Source organism: Poecilia latipinna, unplaced genomic scaffold (assembly GCF_001443285.1).
Source record: "Poecilia latipinna isolate Pla-1442-1.1 unplaced genomic scaffold, P_latipinna-1.0 Scaffold108, whole genome shotgun sequence".
Lineage (NCBI taxonomy): Eukaryota > Metazoa > Chordata > Actinopteri > Cyprinodontiformes > Poeciliidae > Poecilia > Poecilia latipinna.
Window position 1 is genome coordinate 198,528 of NW_015112724.1, and position 22,037 is coordinate 220,564.

The window sequence follows — 22,037 nt, forward strand, 5'->3', positions numbered from 1 at the left end:
GACTTACCATCCAAAAACCACTTGTTGCTTTCTTGTTCGTTGTGCAAGAGGCTCCACTTCTGCTTTTCAGAGTTGTATATATGTATATTTGTGCATCTGTTTCCAGCCATTTTCAGGTGTGAGTGGTGGGTGCGTGGCTAGCTGCAGCTTATTTGAATTCAAATGACAAGACGCCCTAAAATAGCCCCAAATAGGCAAAACTGAGACTAAAATCTCACTATCTAAAAATTATTTTGTGCAAAATATGTGATGAATGTATTTATAAACCTATCCTGACCTTGAAGGAAGCATGATAGATCATCTTTAAACTAGATTTTCCAGTTGAAAGAATCTCTTTACCTAATGTTGGTGGTAAATGGCAACGTTGGTCAAATTAACTATTATAATTAATAATGTTCTCTCCTGTGAATCCTTTGTCCTTCAGACAACTTTGCATTCTTTATTTGGAGGAGAGTTGCATATTTGTGTGGAAGTTCAGATTGAACTGATACGATTTCTGTTGTATTTTCTTAATTTCTGTTTTACTTCCTTTTTTTTTTCTAGTACAACATAAAAGAAAGATGGATCTTTCTGGACCCGAGCCAAAGAGATCCTGCTCTTGGGTTGCTCCGGTTGCTGCCAGTGTCAGATGCCCTCCTTATAGACCTCAGAGACCTCTGCGGTGAGAAAACAGGATACAAAATCATCCATCTACTGTAAACGTTCTTCATTAAGTCGATTCTTCAATATGTTTCAGATTTCTGTAATATTTTAACCTCAAGTGACTAAACCACACAGGAAGTTCATCGAATTTACACTCATGTACGCTGCAAAAACACAAAATATTACCAAGTACTAGTTCCATTGGCAGATTATTTCACAACATAGGAAAAATATCTTGTTATAAGTGAATTTAAGTCGGTCAAAACTTCAATACAGTTCCGTTTGGGTTGCTAGGTAACACAGCTGGGTTATGCTGGGTTTGCTAGGTAACGGTACAGTGTGACTCAACAATCTGGAGGGGTTTTTTTAAACAGCTCATTTTCCAGACATCAGCTTATTGCCCAAAATGGCTGAGTGTTTTTTGCTTTTTAAGCGATCGGGCTGTTTTTAGAAGCAGTAGAAACCCAAATGGAAGCATGAAAATATTCAAAAAATGAATTTTCCATAAGTAGTGTCAGCTGTGTAGTCGTTTTTTCACAGTATCGAAAGGACATGGAAACATGTAATATTGGCAAGTAGTGGCTCTAATAGCAATATTAATATTGGTTATTGGTAACGGCTCATTTTTTCAGATCGGTTCCATCCTTAGTTGTGAAATATAGCACTGAGGAGTCTGTGGTGATTTTCTACACTTGGTTAAACAGTTAGAGATCCAGATGATTGAACTGAAATGTGGTTTATCTCACGACTGCTCATTTATTTTGTTCCTTTTTCTCTCCTCCTTTTCAGAAGAGTTTCAAGACGTTCACACATGGCCTTCCTTTCTGATTGACGACCTTTTTGGAGAATTTTAATCTGTTCTGAGTTTTAGGAGATAACTAGGGCAGCAGATGCAATTTATGCTTTTTAAAAATCTTTTACACTGGATGCTGTTTTTTCAGTGTTGCACAATTTTTTGCAAAAACTACTTTTCTATTTGCATTTTTTTTCAAGATCAGGATCTTGTTGCAGATGGATCAATGTTATCTTTTACATTGTTAGTCTTACCCTTTTGGAAAGTAAAATATTTTTAATCATATTTTTAATCATAAATGCAAGGATGTATGAATACATGGTTACTTGGGGAAACTTTTTTATCAGGATGCTCTAATGTGCTAAATCTTTAGCGTATGTGTGATTTTTACTTATGTCAAATGTATAAAATGAAAGTCTTTTCCCTGTTTCTTTTTAATTAAAAGATTCTTGCTATAAAAGAAGTTGGATGTTGCATAATTTTTCTTTTAAAACAAACTAATCCAGAAACGTGTAGCAGCCAGATGATGCATGAAATGGACGATTGTTCCCACAGGACTGGGAAACATCCCTTGTGATACTAAATACGTAAACATGGGAATAATCATTGATCCACAGTGCTGGACTTCAGCGTAGTTCACCTTTAGGATAAAACCAAGAGAAGCAAAGGAAAAGACACATTTCTACAAACTTCTACTGCAGAACTGCACCAACTCTGAGGCCTTATCCTGCCTGTTTTCAGGATGATGTGTGACCAAACTGACTTTGACTGGTTTCAGCAGATATGGGTGTGTGAGCAAGATAAAAAAAATAAATCTCAAGATGATATCAAATATCGGTTTCAGACACTTCCGGCTGAGAGCACAGTTTCTTCTCACTCTAATGAAATAATGAATGCTCTCAATTACTGAACTTTAATTTCATTACTACACCAGTTTTTGACCCACAAAATAAAATGTAAGAGGCTCTGTGACCCCAACTCCAGTCGCAACACAATCGGCACCTACAGCAAATGTATCGACCAATATGTCGCTTTTATTTATTCAACTCTAGTTTTTAATGTTTTAAACTAAATATATATTGCATCTTCTTTCTCATTGCCATCTTTGGTACTTAGGTTATTTGTTCAATAGGATCCCAAGACCCCAAACTGACATTTTTGTGAACTAGATAGATGCATTCCTGCAGCTTTGTGCTACGAGTAGAGTTTTTACAATTTATATGCAGGCAGCAAAGGTTGCAGGACATTGTCCCCCAAGGACAGCAGCTGCAGATCTCTGGTTTATATTGCTAGCCAGATAAAGAAACTTTTTCAGTCAGGATAACCTGACATTTTGTTCAGGACCCAGACGTTAGTTAAGATATGAAAGATGTTTATGGAAGCAAATCTAATCTTTCAGGCAGTGTTGCCTTCAGTTTTACTGTTAAGGGGTCAGACGTCATGTGATGTCATTATGTAGCCATTCCCGTCCCAAACCCCCATGGTGAATGTCAGGGCTGAAAGCTGCGCTACAATTTTATTGACAAGAAACTAATTTAGAGGTAAGAAAATCTATATATGTTTTGACCAATGGAAAATTTTGTGTGGTACTTAGAGTTACAGCTGGAATTGTAAGCCTGTCAGTTGAAAATGTAGCGTGTCATTCAAAATGTGGTCCATTTTGACCACATTTTGGTCAAAATGGACCATTCAAAATGTGGTCCATTTTGAATGGACCACATTTAAAATGTGGTCCATTTTGAATGGACCACATTCAAAATGGACCAATGCTAATACAATGCTAATAGAGCTAGCTAAACAATGGCTGATAGGAGTGCCAAAAGTTACTCCACAAAGATATTGCCACCAATTACAGGCTGGTATTACTTTGCCATTTTTTTAAAAGCCCTGAAAAAAATAAAATAAAATAAATTCACATCACCAGCCGGTAGGTGGCAGTGTATAACCTTTAGGAGATTCCAAAGCTACTTGTTAAGAGAAGTGAGGAAGTACGCAGAAAGTTGAGAGGAGCAGTTCCAGCAAAAGTAGATAATTTATAGAAACATGATGGGGCTTACAGTAAATTTTATTCGGTTTCCTGCACAAAGAAAGCACCAAAAAGATGAGGCAATAGAACATTTTATTTTGCATTGCAGGAATTACCAGATTCAGAGTAACAAGTTGGTTAAAAACTCTAGTTATTGCAAAAACATCCAGCAAGCAGGGAACGGTGTAAGTTGTACAATAGGATCTATATACATTTTTTTAATTAATTTGTTTTTGTAATGTGGTTCACACTCCTTACCGGTTGGTGGCGGTAATATGTAGCTAACGTTTTAGGCCAACGGCCAATAAAACTCAAGAAGAAGGCGAAGGCCCAAGACAGAAGAGGAAGATGAACGGATCCGAACTTCACTTTGAGCCGAAGGTAAGATGCCGAAGATTTTAATAAGACAGCAGACTGACATGTTTGGCCTTTTTGTTTCTTCCTGTGTAATGGCCGTTACCGTTATGCTCGCAAATTCTCGATCCTAACAGTTCAACACGGCGAACGTTTTGACAAGTTGATGTAACTTTATTTTCTCTCTTAAAACAAGTTTTAATGTCGGTTTGCTTTCGTTTGGTACTTTGACTAAATAAAAAAAGCAAGGCGTTGTCTTCGTGATGCGTTAAAACGCGGCCAAGAGGTCAACCTCGGTAAGTGGCTCTGAATTTGGGAACTTGTTTTGACAAAAACTGACAGGAACAGTCCTCCCATCCGCTCCACGCTTACGAAGCTGAAGTTGGGTTCCGATTGCAGGTTCCGACTCGGGACCTTTAATGGCTAAAGGGCGATATTTTTCACCATCCTCCGCATCTTTAATCTACTCTAACTAAAAAAACAAAAACAAAAAAAACTACAACACAGACTCTTCAAACCTGGACTGGATTATTCTGCTCAAATAGCAGAATATTTAAAACCATGTTTGGGATTTGTGAAGCTTCAATAAAGGTTGATTCACCACTTTTTTGCCTCTGAATCATACTGGAATCGCTCCAGTTCCAAAACGACATGTAGACATTTCAAACCTGCAGAATATTTTAATCCATGTCTGTGATTTGTGAAACCTTTATCTGATTTGTGAAACTTCACTAAAGTTCAGGTCACCATTTACCCTCGTTTTTGCAGGTTTTTTTTTTTTTTTTTCAAATTCAATTTTAATTCAAAACCACTTTATTAATCACAAAGGGACATTAAATGTTGCCGTAGCTCATTAATTCTTCAGTTATTATAGATGGATGGCTGTTGGAAGGAAAGCTTCTGCCGTTTCCCGAATCGGAAACCAACTTCAGCTTCGTTGCTCGCTTGGACAGACCAACACTCAGATGGACCTGTCTATGAACGACAGAAATGCTACTCCAAATAACTCATTAACTCCAAACACTGGTGTAAGGCCACTTTCAGCTAGACTAAAAAACTCATCCGAGTTGGGTAGTAATTACTTGAGTAAGTTTTTAGAGGGGGGGAGTTCTTCTAGGAGTTTTTTATGCTGTATTTTCTTACTTTTACTTGAGTAATTTATTATGAGCTATTGCTACTTTTACTTGACTAAAATTTCCGGATTCTCTACCCACTGTGAGTAATTTCACTGAATGAAGAACAAACATGTCTTAACCAAATATTCACCACACACACACTCCTGTAGTTTTTCATAAAGTTTCATAAGTTTTATTATTATTATTATTATTGAAAGAAACTGATTTGGGAAAATGTTATTTTGCCTGATTTTGTAGTGCTTTGTTACCTATATAAATTATTGTCATTTGTGTCCTTAAAATACCAAAGTTTCCACATAATTTTATATTTTGGTCCATCTGTACTTTTTAAATATTAAATCATTGATAATTTGATCAGTTACTCAGTATTTGAGTGGAGTTTTTATCAATTTTTCTTGAGTAAAAAGCTTTTCAGTCATTTCAAAACATATGTCAAGGTTAACAGTGTCTAGTGCTGTGCCGAGGTCACAGAGCCAACACCATTTAGCATTTCCCCAATGTATGCGTCTTACAGAGTTAATATTGCATGCATGCCTTCCACTTTAGGTCTTCTTTAGCATGTGGTAACACTTATGTCCACATTTACTTGAGTAAATGAAGTGTATAACCATACACTTTATTTCCTATTCACACTCAGTGTCTCTGACCTTACCCCAAAATTTTTCCAAGCACTCCCAAAATCTTCTGTGTGGTCAGACACCCCACTGTCTAGCCTTAAAATGTAAATCCTTCCCAAAAAATGTGCAACATTTTTTTTCTTGAAGTGAATTTCCGATGTCAGATGATGGTCTTGGTAGGTGTATCTCCTCTTATTAGATGTCTTGCAGCTGTTTTATCAAACTTGCTAAGAGTTTCACATTTTCAAACATTATAAAAATGGTTTCAAAACCTTTATCGAACTTTGGTAAACATGGAATACAGCTTTTATATCCTGATAAATATTACGTGAAGCTTTGGTAGGTTTTGATGTGGGTGGGGGGGAGTAACAGGTTTACTTTGTTCTTAACTGTATTGAATTTATTGATCATGATGGGTTGTTTTGCAACATTTTGCCTGATTTTCATCATTTAATTGATTAGGTCTTCTGTTCTTGAACCGGTATGTGACCTTTACTATATTCCACAAGCTTTTTATCATAAAAAATAACCTTCAATAAATCGTTGTGTGCTTAAATATTATTTTATCAAGCAGCTGCTGCCTCATTGGTTCTCAGAGAAAAGCTTAAAGAAAAAAACAGAAATCTGGTTGCGTCAAACGTGACTTGAAAATCAAGATTACTCAACTCTCCAGCAAACAGAAAACTGTTGTTTGGAGGTGGAGTAGTTAGTTCGGGTCTAAAAACAGATTTTAATGCATCATATTAATCAGTCAGGTGGCTGGAAACAAATCGGTTCATTATATTTGGCCCACTGAAACCTACAGCATGTTGAAGCGTGAAGGTAGTGACTGGGTGGGTGGTGCGAATGTGAAACTACCCGAGATTGCAGATAAATGGAAACCAGTGAGCTGCTGGGTTTCCTTGCCTGACATTTCCTCTTGTTGGGCTGCTTATGTTGGCCACCTGCTCTAAGAAATCCCCATAAACATTTTACTGTCAATGTAAAATGAGCCATATTAACCTCCACTTTTGAAGTGATTAATTAAATAAAAAATCACGCTACTGTATAATTAACAATAATACATTGACATATTACACTTTACTCATTAAAACAAAATTGGAATAAAGTTAAGCTTAGAAAGAAGGGATGCATCAATCTGAAAATCTGGCTGTTATTGATACCCAGTATTAATACAGCTCTTATGGCTGATAACGTATATTTCCCTACAACACCATGTTTCTCTGTCCTCAATTTGATTTTAAATAACATCTCTAAAGAGACTGTGGTGTGACATGATTGTACGATTTAGAAACAAACTGTTGGACATGAATAAGTGAGTGGACTAGATCATCATATTTAGGATAACTTGACATTATGATGACGTAGTTGCGTCATTTACAATTTACTACCTGCATTTTCCTAACTACTCTTCAGTCCTCACTGCTCTCCCTAGCTTTATGATCTCGATCATCACCACAACATATCAGTCGTGGGTGTAGACAACAGTGACGGTTCATCTGAGCGGCCAGAGACCTTATTGGTGTTGGGGAAATTTTCTTTAACAAAGAGGGAGGAGAAACTGTTTCGGAAACCAGAGAGCCTTGAGCAGAACACAGCACACCGTTTTACAGGGAGGGTTTCATTCCACTCACATAGTTTGACAATCTGCTTAGTTACAAAACAGATTCCAAGCATACGCATCTTCTTTCATGAGAGAAATTCAAGGACGTCATGAGGGTGCAAACAAGAAACAACTGAATAACTTTATAGTAATACAGAGTTCAGAGAAGCGGCTTAAGAAGTCTTTCCCACGAGCCTGTGCATTATACAGGAATCACTGTACTGTTATGCATTGTTTTACTCGTAGTAATCTTAAAAATTTCCACTACATTGGCAACAGTTTCCATACACAGAACCCATCCCAGGTAGGGCTGCACAATATTTCATATCACCATCGCAATATTAGTGTAAGCAGAATTTATATTGGAAAGGACTATTTTGAGTGCAATAATTGATGGCTAATGCATCCAGTGAGTTTGTATTTTGCATGTTATTGTAATTGTTAGTCTGCTGGAGACAATCTTATGGCAACAGATGTTCACAGCAGACCATAACATTGCCCAACATGCTAGAGTTCATAGGATGATGGGAGCTTGGATCAGAATAGAAAGAAGAAAACTAATATAGGAACTGTTATCACCAATGCAATATTTTCTAACATTGCATCCAAGCAGTCATGTTGCTGTTGAGACATTGCACACTTGATATTGGACACACTTCAATATATTGTGCAGCTCTACTGTGTATCTGTGGCTTTGGAAAAGTTTACTTTGCACACCTGCATGCTAACATTTCACCTCTGTGTACTTGAAAGTTGAAGAAATGGGTAAACTTACAAAAGGGTGAAGGGGAAGAAACCTGCATCCATTGATGCTAATGTTAACTACTTTTAGGAAAGAATCACAATCCTGTTGCGCCTTCCTGTTAACATTCACTTACTGTATGTTGACTTGTGTCTCTGTTAGGAACGACCTGAGTGATTAATTTCCCTCCCCGCCTCATTCGTGGACATGAATCTGTCTTGAGTAACCATTGTTTTTAATTTTCTCTCTCCATCTCGCTGTTCTTTCCTGTCAGGGTATTTTGCATCGTGTGCAGCTTCTGGGCCCTGAAGGGATCTCAAGATGTTCCTCATTGACCATCGTGAAGGCTGCATCCTTGTAGCTGGATGATCTGAAATCCCAACTAACATTAGCTTTGAGCAAAGTTCACAGTGTTGTTGATTGGATTATGTTCTGTACTATATATATACACAATACCAACTGCCTTGGCCATAAATTTATCAAATTTCCTTAATTAAAACTGCTGACCATCATGTCTTATCCCATGTATAATCCATTTGCCTCTGGGGATACAAATGCCTCCCAGGGACAATATGGACTCTCTACTGGACAGACACATGGAACCATATGGAGGACTGTACCTAATCTCGGACTTGGATCCAGCATAAGCTTCCCTGGACAGTCATTTGATGGATCTAGTTTGCCTGCAATCAACAGGCCTGAACCAGGTCAAACCACTTCAAACATCCATTTACAGAGTACCTTCAATATTTCTGCCAGAAATCAAATAACATACCAATCTTTTGGTCAAGGCGCCACCACAACAGAGTCAAGCTTTTCTGTCTCATCAGCTTCTCAGTATCATCAACAATCCAATGTTTGTGATGGGAGTAGTTCTTTTAACTGGTTCCCAGTTAAAAATTCCTCAGAGTCTTCTTTAAATCCTTATGATTACGCAGCTCAACCAATCGGCCAACCTCTAGCCCAAGAGCTTGCGCTCACACCTTGCATAGCTGAAAAGATTTTACTGCATTATGGATTTCAAAAAGAGGACTTGAATGAACTCATAAATTACCCCGACGAGGAAACTACAGCCGAGAAGCTCCCCTACACTTTACAAAAGATTCGTATGAAGAATGCCAACAGAGCTTTACCTGCAGCCACGTCAGACGTTACATCTCAACCGAGTTCAAGTGGAATTGTTGGTTTGAAAAAGCCAACGATATTTCATGATGAACCACCATCGATCAGTTGTCACACATCTGGGGATGAACATACAAATGTTGAGGGTAAGACTGTTGAGAAGTTTCTCAGTAAGGCTCAGAGTTGTGGATTCACTTTGCTGAAGAACGATGAGGCTAGCAGTCAGGCTAAAAGAGTGACTGAACAACGCTTGGAATTAAACACCAGTGGTTCCATTTCTTCACGTGACACGCTGGGCTCCATTACCGGCTTGAGCTCAACAAGGAATATTGTAGCTCAGGCCCAACAGGTGGAGACTCAATCAAACCAGACTTTGCAATCAAGCGTCCCTGTCTTTTCTCTGCAAAATAAAAGCAGGGTCATTGTATCGCCAAAGTTTGGCCTCTGTGGGTCTCCACCTGTAGAAGCACCAACTCACCCATTTACATCAAAAACACAGTCACCAAGTAATATAAGCCAGGGTGTACGTTTAAGTGGACCTGTCCTTGTTCACACAGAAAGTAAAACTCAAGACCAAAAGTCAAAGATCACAAAGTCGGCACTGCAGAAGCACCTGCAGAAGCAGTCACAATTACAGATCACACAAGCTGGGCAGCGTGCAGAGCCCACTGCTCTGAAACAAGTTCCTGCTCCCTCTTTCATCCCCACTGTTGCAGAAGTTTCACATCCCATTCTACAGTCTGGCAACAATGTCGTCTCTTCATCTGTCCCAACCGTGGATCTGGTCAAGACCACTGATACACAAGGATCTAAGCACCAGTCTCCAGTAAAACCTGCAACCTTCAAGGGTCTGCCGTCACCAGCCAAGATGCATGACTGTACTGTTAGCAAACCAAGGAAGTTTCCACATACCTGTTCTTTATGCAAGGCAAACTGTTCTCAATTGAAGGTGAGTCAAAAATTGTTTTCTCTAGTTAACTGGTGCTTGTGAGTTGTTTTTTTCTTTTCATATACGCCCTTATTGTGGTGGTTGTTTCTTTCTCTGTTAAATTGGTCATAGTGTATAAAGTTGTTTACACAGATTTCAATTGACATTTAGTTAATAGTTCACTGAAATCAGTGTGGGAATCTCCTTACAAATATGTGTTGAGTACTCAGAACTGGTCCTAATATCAAAAAGGGATTCATCTATTAGGTGGGAATGCTTTCATAAATGGTCTTTAAAAACAAAAGTGTACAGTGAAGAATGGTAAGAAGACACCTTAAGGCAGTGGTCTCAAACTACTTTCCTCAAGAGTCAGAGTTCTGCATCTTGCAGTTGTGTCCCTTGGCCTACCCACTTGAATTACATAGTGAAACTGTTTCACTAGCATGCAGTTAGCTCTACAAAGCTCTGCTAATGAACTATTGGAGCCAGTTGTGCTGAAACAGATAGATATCTATAAGTTGGAACTAGTCATAGGAAAATATATTCCTGTGTAAACTGGGTTACAATCAAGCGGTTTATTTTTGTAGACTTACCAGAATTTAGACACTCCTTCATCTCGCATCTCCCTCCAGCTCTAGTAAACATCTAAATATCTAAATTTCTGTCCTTTAACAGTCTGCCTTCTGAAATCACAGGATAAACTTTAATGTTATACTAATTACGGTTCTACATGTCTGTTTGTTATTGTGACTGCTAGGATTGGACTGACCACCAGCAAACCAGTCTACACGTTGGGAACTGCAAACGTCTTCGGGAACAGTCAGTCTTTTGGGTTTTTTCTGGGATATTTTTTAGGTTAAAGAGGAATGTTTTATACAATCTTTGAAAATGGGCAGCAATATTAATCAAACTGCAAAGAAAGTATTTTTAAAGAAAATTGTACTGCAACGATATACTTTTCTGATCTGTTGTTGCAGCCTAAATATGAAAATTCACCATTTCAAGTTATTTTACATCAGTCCACTATGTTGCCAATGAATCACTGACACCATAGACTTATAGAAATGCCGTGTTTTATGTCTGTGAAACCATAGACCACTTTGGCTGATCACTTGATATTATCCACTAGGCATTCTGTTTAAACAGAGAATGGCTTTTTAAACACAGTAGATCAGCAGTTTTGGAAATACTTGGACCAGACCATCTGGCACCAGCAACTCCACTATATTTAAACTAGCCTACATCTCCTTGCTTTTCTGTTTCCGGTTCTTGGCTTGAACTTCAGCGAGTTTGCCTTCCCCTACGCAACTAAGTCCAAGTGGATTTACTTGCTTTCCTGTGATTATTTGATTTACTATTTGTGCTATAAAACAATTGACCTGGGGTATCTAATAAAATGGGAAAATGTAGAGTTGTATTTGCACCTTTATTCTTAAATCAATGTTATTTAACAGTATTCTTAAATATTCCATAGACACCCAGAGTGGGATGGCAAAGTACCAGTGCAAAGGTATATTTCTGTATTTACACAAACGACAACGACTGATGGTGAATATATCTCTGACTGATGGTAAGTTTCGCTATTCTTTTCCTGCATAGTGATGCCATTAGAAGTGCCAAGGTTTCTCCCTCAACTTCTGACCACATGTCCCATGATCATAAAAAGAAAACCAGTGATGGGACGCGTTCCCGGTCTTGCTCTCGCAGCCCATGCCGACGTCGCAGCTCTACCCGTAGAAGCACCACTTCCAGCAGCAGTTCTAGATCTAAAAGTCCTCGCAAACGCCGCAGTTCTGGGTGTAGAAGAACTTCCACCAGCAGTAGTTCTCCCTCTAAAAGTCCTCATCGACGCCGTACATTTAGGCATAGAGGGGCCACTACTAGCAGTAGTTCTCCCTCTAAAAGTCCTTATCAACGCCATACTTTTAGGCGAAGAGGGGCCACTACTAGCAGTAGTTCTCCCTCTAAAAGTCCTTATCGATGCCATACTTTTAGGCGAAGAGGGGCCACTACTAGCAGTAGTTCTCCCTCTAAAAGTCCTTATCGACGCCATACTTTTAGGCGAAGAGGGGCCAGTACTAGCGGTAGTTCTCGCTCTAACAGCCCTCGTCGACACAGCAGCTCTGAAGGTCGAAGGGGAAGACGGAGCAACAGGACACAATCATTTCACAGTCCCAGGCACAGTCACAGGTTTGTGTCAATGAAATATTTAAGTTTAGAGATAAAGATGTTAATTTGTATCCATAGTTTCAGGTTTGTCTTTGCAGGGGCTAAAAATTATTAAAGTCTGCAATAATACATTTAGTTATTTCAGAATTTAGAACTTCATGTTTCCATCAGGTCTCGGTCTAGATCTGCATCTCCACGGCACAACCACCGTATTTTCTCCAACTATCAGAGACGTTCAAGTGATTGGGAGAAACGTCTTTCACCAAAAAGAGGGTTTAAGACTCTTGGTTTACCAAGACGGAGCTCTGATGAACCATCATCTCCAAGGACAAATATTGAGCAATTGCGGTCACCAAGGACGGGCCAGGAGCAACTCTCACGTACGACTAGAGACCCAGAACATGGTGATGAAAAACAGCAGTCAAGCAGGAACCCCAATCGATGGTTGTCTCCAAGAAGTGAGGAGAGAAAGAGGCCACGAGGAAGGAGCCGTGACCGACAACATTCACCTAGAAGGAGCAGTGCACAACAGTTGTCTCCAGCAAGACCTGTAAGGACCGATGAGCAACAGTCATTATGTCATGACAAACAACGTTCACCGCAGAAGAATCACAAGGCACAGTCATCGCCAAGAGAAAATGATGGGAGGCAGTGCTTATCCGAGAAGCGTAAGGAGCGCTCCTCAGTAAGTGGAAGCCATAGGCGACAGCTGTTCCTGGAGGAATCTCCGAAAAAGAAGCCATGCAGTGAACAAATTCTAACAAAGCAACCAATGAATTCAGGTTTGTTGTTACAACATTTGATGCATATCAGCCTGCATAGGCCTGTCACAAAGAGCAATATATCAATTAATCACATGATAAATTAAAAGGCACCGATCGCGCCACCAGATTATCATATCTGCTCGTGCAGTTCTGAATTTTTGTAACTTTTAACATTTGTTAGCACAAAACCATGGTGGGCTGCTGGTGGACTGCCCTAGCGCCCCTAGCACCAGGTTTAGCAGGTTTTCTAGGGGAAACCGAGGAGTTCATTGGACGCTTCCAGTATTGGTCAGTCTATTGGGCACAGTTGACCAAATATTTTTACATACTTTCTAAAGCAAACTACTAGTTGAAGTTATTTGGACTGTATTGGATTTGTTGTTTTAGGTCTGTTATGCACCAAAACTAATACTTTCTTTTTGGTTTATTATTCAAGCTTCTTCTGTGCCAGAGCAGCTAAACACTGCCAGTGTGTTCAAGCCTTTAGCTCATACTGTACTGGCTGAGCAAGCTAGAAAACGGCCATCTTCATCATCACAGTCATTATCAATGACCAACAAGATGGAGGCTTCCACATCATCAAGAGGCAGCAGCCAAACATCCGTTTCCTCGTCATCTTCCTTCAACCCAACAAAGTTAACGTTGGACACAAATTTGAATCTGGTGCAACCTAACCTTCCAAGGAGTGAGGAATGTTCTACGACTATACCCAAGGTGGGTGTTTGGGTTTCTGATTCTTGATATTTGTATGTCAGACATCATAGTTTCCAATCAGAAAGTTGCATCAGAAGCTCTTACTCTCTTGCAGCCTCACTGCCTTGCAGATATCAATATATCATCAATATATCATAGAAAACACACTTTTCCCTTAGTTCACTGTTGCACTCATATTTTGCTCAGCAATGAGAGGGAGAAAACCACAAATGTGTTGAATTCTGATGGCTGTTGTGGACAATATTTAAATCCAGCTCCTATATTTCATCACTTGTCATTCACAACAGCAGCTGCAGTTCTTTTGTTTTTAACAGCCAGCCAAATGTACATTTAATCTTTTATTTCTTACTTTTCTCCCCAGCCTCCATTTGCTCATCACAGTAAACCATCACCTCCAACCATGTTGAAACTCAGAGGCAATTTTGATACTCTCTCCCATGGTGACGTGATCGCAGCCATGGAGTCCTTTGGGAAAACCAAATCCCTCTTACTGTTTAAGTCTAAACAAGAGGTATGGAAAATGTAGGATAAACCCAACATCTGTCTCTTAATGCTATGTGAATATTTTTGCTTTGCTGTGTGCACATTTTACTTTCCACAGTATCTTTGTGTGAGTTTTAAAAAGAGAATTGGATAAAAATCACATTTACTAAAACCTGTGATAAAAATGGAGCAAAATTTTTACTTTTTGTCATTTTAGTCTAAGTACAAACGGGCTGGGTTGAATTTGAATATTTGCATACTTTGTAGGTTCTGTGTTATTTAGCCCCATGTACATCTATTAATTCCTGTAAATAATTTGCATAAAAGTAAAGTATTGGCTTAGTTTCAGGAAATTTGGCGAAAAACATAAAAATGTTTAAATCTCACACAATCAAATTTAATAATAATTTATCTCATCATTTTACATTACTATGAAATATGACACACAAAGGCCCTTTATGGACGTGATTCATTTGTTCATACACTGATCACACTATCCTAGTAAACTGAGTAGACGATACAAAATCCCTTCAAAAAGTTCCATGATTAGATCTAACGGTAGATTTTATTTGAGAAATATTTATTTTAGATGTAAAGACAATACAGGAGTAATACTGTGTGCTCTTTGGGTTTTTTTATCAATTTTAATAAAACGTTATCACGCGAACGTCGCGTGTTGGTCACGCTGCAATGCATTCTGGGTAAATGACGTCTAACGGTCCAACAGCGTTAGCACTTTCTAGCCAAATCAGTGATGAGTAACGTCTTTAAGTCAATTCAAATTGAACCGGAGCGCTTTGAAATCGATCGGGTTGTAGAAATCATAGGAGGTAATGAAGATGAGGACGACCAGACAGAGGAAGAGGGCAGAGTTGGCCGTAGCCGTAGCTGGTGTTTGCCGCTGCTGCTGCCGCTGCCGCCATCTTCAGCTTCATAAATGACACAGTGAATGACTCTTACCTCTGGTTGGACTGCGTGATCCGGTAAGTACTTCTATAGCTCTGTGTCCGGTTCGGCGTTCGTCCGGGGCGGCAGTAGTCCCGCCGGTAAATCAGGGTGTTACAACTCAAACGCATGAAGGCTAAACTTGATCACGATTGGTTTAAAAAAAAAAAAAGAAGTTTGGTTTCCATAGAAACCAAAATTCTACTAAGAGTCCTTTACCCTGTGTAAACTAACAGTTTAGTAAACTAACAGGAGCTACATCTTCAGATGTAGATGATCTGTCATCAAACAAGTTGCATTAAGAGAAACTTCACTAAAACGAAGAAGAAACTGACCAGTTAAAGAACTGGAAATAATCTAAAATGTATAACTAAAAATAGTTTGCTCTGAAATTGATGAAACTAAAATTGTCTGCATTTTTACTGCTTGCCAACTCTTATTTTTGCTTGTAGCACTTGTGTGAAAGTAGTTAAATCGGTCCTATTTTCCCCATACATTCATAGGCAACTGTGTGTTTTGAAAAAGAGGAAGATGCTGCCAAGCTTAAAGGCTTAAAAAGCCTTGAGATAAAAGGAGTTTCCCTCACATTTGGTGCAAAGCAGGTATGTTTCTGCAGTTAATGAGTTTGCTTCTGTGTAGTTTTCTCATGTTACCAATAACCTGACCAATTCACAATAAATCGATTTGTAGGACAGAGTTTCAGAGGCCCCTTTATCTGCGTCTCCAGAGGATCAGAAAAATCTTAGTCCAGAGTAAGTTCTTCCACAATCTGATTTGTTATTTTTGTAGATTCATAATTGTTTTGGTTATTTCATTTCATGTTTGGATAAATTTTCTGGTTAAGAATTGTTATACTTTTGTGCTTTTGGACAGCTGCTATCACGTGCAACCGTGGAAACAAGCTATTGCTTTTTCAACTAGCACCAGCTAATTAGCATCGCAAAAGCTCAAATAAATCAAGGGTTTTATTGTCAGACCAGCTCACATTTTTATATAAATGGTGTGAAATCCAGACTCAGGTTCCAGTTTAAGAAGCCTAATAAATAAATGAAATATAAATAAAATATATCTGAACTGCGACTCCAGATCCCAGGGGTATATCCCCTACTCCAACGTCTTTCTAACCGTACGGCCAGACAGATTTAAAGGGAAGCAGCAAAAGCAAATGAGGTGGATTAGTAATGCTTGCCAACAACTGGTGGTGTCATCCAGTGTGTCATGACAGTCATAAGACTTTGAATAAGAGATGGTGACTGTTTTTAGTGCGGTTTTAAACCTTTTTGTCTTTCATTTCTTTCCCAGAAAGCCCGCTGTGCCCCGTCAGTCTGCTTCTGCTAGAAACTTGGTTCTCCTGCCACTTAAAACGCTTTTGTCTATCCAAATAAGGTCCAAAAAGAGCGCAGCAGTCAAACTTGTGAAAAAAGCCAAAGTCTTGGCTTCCAAAGGAAAGTGTGTCTCCAAGAAGCAGGTGGTTCAAACTGTGAAAACGGTCAACGTGGCAGCAAAACAGTCTGTAAAATCAGCTAAAGACAAGAAAGAAGCTCCAAAGCCCGAAAAGACACTCAGTCCCGGTAACTGTGGACAAAAATCAAAAGGGAAGGAACACATCCCGACTGCAACAAAACTAAGGCTGAAAGAAAATAATGACTCCTCTGTGGGTAAAGTGATAAAAGTATCAGAAACGAAGATCCTGCTGGGTGAGACTCTTCCACCCAGCAGCAAGAAAATGGAAGAGGTTGAAGCAAAACCATCCAAGTCTGACAAAGAGACTCTCAAGGCCGAAATCTCAACAACAAACCTTCAAGACGTTGTTGCACCTGAACAATCTGCAACAACAGAACAAACCCAAGTTAACATGGTTAGTAGTGAGACGGAAACTGTGAAAAATGCTGAGTTGGGAACAAGTGGAGCACCAGAGCCAATAAAAATGGACGAACAAGAGCAAAAACCCGAAGAACCACCAAAAGTTGGGACTTTTGGTGAATTTTCAACCGGTTCGCCTCTGAAACGAATGGCCAGTGAAAATCCAGAGACCTCTGTCCAAATAAAAACTTTGTCGAATCTAGAGTCGACTGCACAGAATCTGAAGTCCAGCGAAAAGCAGACAGAACCGCAGACTGCAGGAAGCTCTGCTGAAGCTCCAATCGAAACAAATCAAACGGGTAAAGACAACTGGACAATAAAAAATATATCTCTTTACCCTTTTCCCCTTCAAATTAATTTGCAATTAAAAAAAATTGTTTGGTTCGTTTGATATTTTCTGTTCTTTAAAGATACAGCAAAGCCACCCAGTCCAACCACTGAAACCACAGCAGAAGCGAGTGAGAAGCAGCTGACTGTTGGGGAGAGGATTGTCCCCGATTACCTGAATCAACTGAACCTAAACAGCAAAGGTGTGATTGTCAGACATATTTTGTTTTGGTAAGATAATTACAGGGACTGGGTTTCACTGCTTTTTACAATTTGACTCCATCCACAGATTACATTCTGGCATCAAGCATCCTGGAGTCCAGGGTCAGTTTCATTCTTCTGTCTTTTCTGTTCACTTTGACTAAACTGAAGTTTATCTTTTTCTAATGAAGTCACATAAATAAAATGCTAATTTGGTTTATATCTTTATGTGGAGGTTTTCTGCACCAACTTGTTTAATCAGTGTCTATTTCTAAGTGAATCAGTGGTGGGCACCGCTAGCTGCGACGCTAGCTGTGCTAGCCCTAAAGCTCTAATCATAAACATTAGTTCCGCTAATGCTAAGGCGCTACACCAACAAGGTATTTCCCTCTCTCAATAGGTTTCTGTTTCTTTTATTTCCTCTCAGCCGTTCAGCTTCGTTTACCCAAAGCTGCTGCTGATCACCAACCTGCCCTCGTATGACAGCTGCAGCTACGCTGAGAAGGACGTTGTGGATCTGCTCTCTACATTTGGATTTCAATATTCAGATGACAGGATCTTCATCTTTCCTCAAGGCTGCATGGTAAGCACCAGGCTGCTTTAGTTATGTTTATATTTATAACTGGCATCCAAGGTTCCTAGACGGCCTGGAAAAGTCTGAAAATGTTATCCAAGTATTTTCCCAGCTGGATCAGTAAGCAGGTGTTTCTCTATCACTTTGTGTAAAGGTTGTCTGTTCTTCCGTCCAGTCTTTTATTTGCTCATCCTGCTGTCAAATAATCCATTCATCCTCCAAGTGATTTCACTTAATCTTCCATAAATTGACTGGAAATTGACTCAAACTCTGGAAAAGTTTGAGATTTTTCATACTTAATTGGTAGAAATGCAGCCAATTTGACTGTCATGGACTTTGATGACATCAAATGGTCCATCAATCGAGAAATACCTGCCAAATGTTTTACCATTAAAATGAGACCAGTCGTGTGGTTTTTGTTTTGTTTTTTTACTTTTTATTCTGTTTTAGGCTTTTGTGCTGATCCCCAGTGAGGAGTCATTGACGGATCTGCTTAAGGCGTCAGAAGAAAACCGCCTCATCTTCAAACAACACAAACTTTGTTTGTATATCGTGAAAAAATACATTTCAATGACACTGGTAAGAATGTTGTTTATTTGAAATGTAAAAATGAAAACCAAAATCATGGATGTCTAGGCTTTAAAGCTGGAGTTTAATGTTTCTTCTGACTGAAAGTGGTGTTTTGGGCTGGCCCGGTTGGAATCTGGTAGAACATTTGTGGAGGGAGATAAAGTTTAGGTTGATGGCGGTTTGGTCTTCCAGACTCAGTGAGTTAAAATACCAGTGGAAATCTGTTGAAAAATGTTTTATTTTTCATTGCTGTAGTGACAAAAATGTTATTTGATTATTACAAAAGAATAATCCATTTTCATCATGCCAATACACGTTTTCTGATTTAGTTTTTTTTTATGTTTTTATTTTTTTGCTTTTGAGAAAGATGCCAGTGTTTTCTAATTGTTTTATTGACTGAACAGATAAAAACATGTTCTTTATTGTCACTCAAAAGCTCCTTTTTGTGCGCTCTGGCTTTACCTCTGCTCACTTTGTTGTTTTCCTTTCAGCCTGGCTTTTATGAATCGATCATGGAGCTAGCATCTTTTGTAAGTGTGACGATCAGATCTTTCTTTCTTCTTTTTTTGACTTTGATCTTTAAATAAATGACAGCTGCTGGAATACAGATGCGCTTCTCAGCTAAAAAAAAATCAGTCTGCAATCCAGCATGTTAAACTTAATGAACTTGCGTTAAAGGGTACTGTAGTATCAGAGTTAAATGTTGAGGATGCTCTGCTTCTGACTGTAAATACCCTAAAACTCAAAGACGTCTTTGCTAATACATCAAAATTCAGCTAACATAAGAAGACATTCAGGAACCAGTGTTTTTTGTTTAATTGTTGGCTGTGTGTTGTTGGAGCAGAGTGTCGAGGTGTCGAATGTGATCTTCATCAACAACATTTCCCCGAGCGACGCCGTCACTGTCAGAGAGGCTTTGAGGAAGATTGGTGGCGTCAGAAACGTCCTGCTTCTGCTCAACAAGGTTTAAACACAAAGTTCATCTTATATCTGGATGCACAGATTTCTAGTGTTTTTACGTTTTCTTGTGATTTTTAGGTTTTCATTGAATTCGAATCCATTTATGACGGCGATCGCCTCGGAGTTTGGTACAGCCTCCTGAAAGTGGGCTTTACTCACATGATTCAACGCCTGAATGTACCTGTGAGCTCCAAGGAATCACAACGTAAGAAACTGCTGATTTATGAAAGTATTAACTGCAGTATGGAACTTTTATGAAGAATATGTCTGTTTTTCACATATTTGTTAAAACAAGAGGTGGAGAGAGTACCCAAAAATTGTGCTAAAATAAGAGTAGTGCTACTTTAAATATATTTTTATTCAAATAAAAGGAAAAAGTAGCCATCCAATAAAATACTCAAGTAAGAGTAACAAAGTATTTGGTAAAAAGTCTACTCAAGTACTAAAACACTGATCCAATTATCATTAAATATTTAAAAATTACATCATCAGATGGACCAAAATACAAAGTTAAGTGGACATTTTGGTATTTTAAGGACCAAAATGACAATTACTCATCTAAGTAACAAAAAAATAACAAAATCAGGCAAAAGGAACATTTTCTAAATCAGTTTCTTTCAATAAAAAAACTTATAAAACTGCAGGTGTGTGTCTGTGCCTCTTGAATTTTTGGTTAAAACATGTTTGTTTTTAATTCACTGGCTAGAAAATCCCAAGATTTTACTCAAGTAAGAGTAGAAATACTTCATAATAAAATTACTCAAGTAAAAGTAACAAGTACAGCCTCGTGGAAATACTCCTAAAAGTAATTTTTTTTCTAAAAAGTTACTGAAGTAATCGTCACCAGTTACTACCATTAACTCTGGTTAAAACTGTCAACATGTCTTCACAGTTTGAGACAGATAATCTGTAAAAAAAAAAAAACAATCTCCTCCTTGAGATACTATTGTTGTCTAAAGAATTGAACCGCTTCTAAAAAAACAATCAGAGACAGAAGGAGTACCTTAACGCTGTCAATTATCCTCACGTATACGATGCTAAATGTGCTAATGCTGGAGAAACAACTTACCATTACAGGACAACCAGTTATCTGCCATCAGCTATGACTATGCTAACTAGCCTTAGCATTTGCTACAGAGAGCTAGATGGGTGATTGACAGAACTAAGACCCGCCTCCTGGTTCTGATTGGTTGTTTCTAGTTAGTGGTTCTTAAGGTTTTTCTCAGTTTGTCCAAACCATTCTTGACAAGAAAATCTAGGTAGTAAATCTTGTGATAGTCATCCTACCCACATCTTTTTTTTGTTGGAAAAATCAAACGGTTTGTTTATGATCTTTCTCCACTGATCTTGTTTTTGGTTGTTCAGCACCATTACTGCCACTGAAAGCCCTTCCAGACCAAGATGTTATCATTGCTGGGGCAGAAACACCAAAATTGCAGTATGGCATCCCTATAGGCACATGTTCGCCGTTTTGGGTGACGATGACAACGCAGCCCTATGTTTTTCTAACTGCCTCTCCTTGGTTTAACATCCCAAGTAAGAGAAACACAATTTACATGTTATGGTCTAAATAATTTTCTTGGATTTACTCTTTTTTGTTGTTGTTTTTTGCTTGTAGATTTTCTGACAATCCACTGGAACCAAGGCTTTTCGGTGAGCGGTCCTTACACACAAACCTGACTTTTAACTTACCGATTTTTAACCAAAACAGGAAAAAATGGTTCTCATATTTGTAAGAACACAAAATCTTACAAAGTATTTTTAGTCTAGTTTCTTGTGCAAATAACGTAGTACACTTTAAACAAGAATAACTAACCTATATGGGGGAATTTTCCTGCCATAATCCAAGAGCACACATTTTCAGTCTGAAAACAGGATTTCATGTATTTTGTTCTCAAAACTTTTAATACTTCTGCTTACATTTTTATTTTGAAATAAGGACTTCATGTCTTTCTTCTCAAAACTTGTAATGATTGTACTCAAAACTTCTCCTCGCGCTCACACCTGGTGTCTTCTCGGCCTCTCTGCTCACTTTTGGAAACACCCTTTGGCACAGTCGCCTAGCAACCTTTCAGCCAATAGAAAGAAAGTGTTGTACGGGGTGTGTTTGTTTCTTTCTAGAGGGTGTGTGCCTGTGTGGCTACTATCGATTGTAGTAACCTGCACATTTTATAATTTGTAAAATAAGGTCATCATTGACTTAACCTGAAACTTTGCGAGCTTTCTTAGACAAAACAGTCTTTACTGACCCTTTTCTTGCAGGTACTCCGAATGGCAGGTAAATTTTAACTTATTATCCAAAATAGTTCAAAATATTATACATTTAATGTATTTATATGGCTTGCCATAAGTGTGTAAATATGTGACAGTTGGGTTTGCCAAGTAGCCTTGACTTACTTACTTCTGCTGGGATGGTAATCTGGTAACCTCCTTCCGGCCAGCATTAGCAGCTGCTGTTGCATTAATTTGTTGTGAAGTTCTTTAAACACATCTGTATCTTCTTC

General features: G+C 38.7%; 2 protein-coding genes across 6 annotated transcripts in view; both read left to right on the forward strand.

Annotated features, from left to right (window-relative positions):
• Positions 1-1,895, forward strand: part of LOC106944688 (uncharacterized) — a 39,632-nt gene extending 37,737 nt beyond the window's left edge. For all 4 annotated transcript variants that reach the window (XM_015027878.1, XM_015027876.1, XM_015027875.1 and 1 more), the window contains 2 exons: positions 544-661; positions 1,432-1,895. In XM_015027878.1, the coding sequence (XP_014883364.1) occupies positions 544-661; positions 1,432-1,474 (161 nt within the window). In that variant the 3' untranslated portion in view covers positions 1,475-1,895. The remainder of the gene's footprint in view (positions 1-543; positions 662-1,431) is intronic.
• Positions 1,896-2,958: 1,063 nt separating this feature from the next.
• Positions 2,959-22,037, forward strand: part of LOC106944690 (uncharacterized) — a 72,876-nt gene continuing 53,797 nt past the window's right edge. The window contains exons 1-21 of one of the 2 annotated variants that reach the window (XM_015027879.1): positions 2,959-2,976; positions 3,755-3,842; positions 8,188-9,984; positions 10,721-10,782; positions 11,438-11,473; positions 11,563-12,153; positions 12,304-12,914; positions 13,333-13,610; positions 13,972-14,121; positions 15,542-15,640; positions 15,729-15,790; positions 16,341-17,200; positions 17,312-17,431; positions 17,518-17,552; positions 17,857-18,012; positions 18,454-18,582; positions 19,065-19,103; positions 19,418-19,537; positions 19,612-19,738; positions 20,899-21,069; positions 21,152-21,186. In XM_015027879.1, coding sequence (XP_014883365.1) covers positions 8,425-9,984; positions 10,721-10,782; positions 11,438-11,473; positions 11,563-12,153; positions 12,304-12,914; positions 13,333-13,610; positions 13,972-14,121; positions 15,542-15,640; positions 15,729-15,790; positions 16,341-17,200; positions 17,312-17,431; positions 17,518-17,552; positions 17,857-18,012; positions 18,454-18,582; positions 19,065-19,103; positions 19,418-19,537; positions 19,612-19,738; positions 20,899-21,069; positions 21,152-21,186 — 5,241 coding nt within the window. In that variant the 5' untranslated portion in view covers positions 2,959-2,976; positions 3,755-3,842; positions 8,188-8,424. Of the gene's footprint in view, positions 2,977-3,738; positions 3,843-8,187; positions 9,985-10,720; positions 10,783-11,437; positions 11,474-11,562; positions 12,154-12,303; positions 12,915-13,332; positions 13,611-13,971; positions 14,122-15,541; positions 15,641-15,728; positions 15,791-16,340; positions 17,201-17,311; positions 17,432-17,517; positions 17,553-17,856; positions 18,013-18,453; positions 18,583-19,064; positions 19,104-19,417; positions 19,538-19,611; positions 19,739-20,898; positions 21,070-21,151; positions 21,187-22,037 lie in introns of those variants that run through there. The other variant, XM_015027880.1, reaches the window with a different exon arrangement.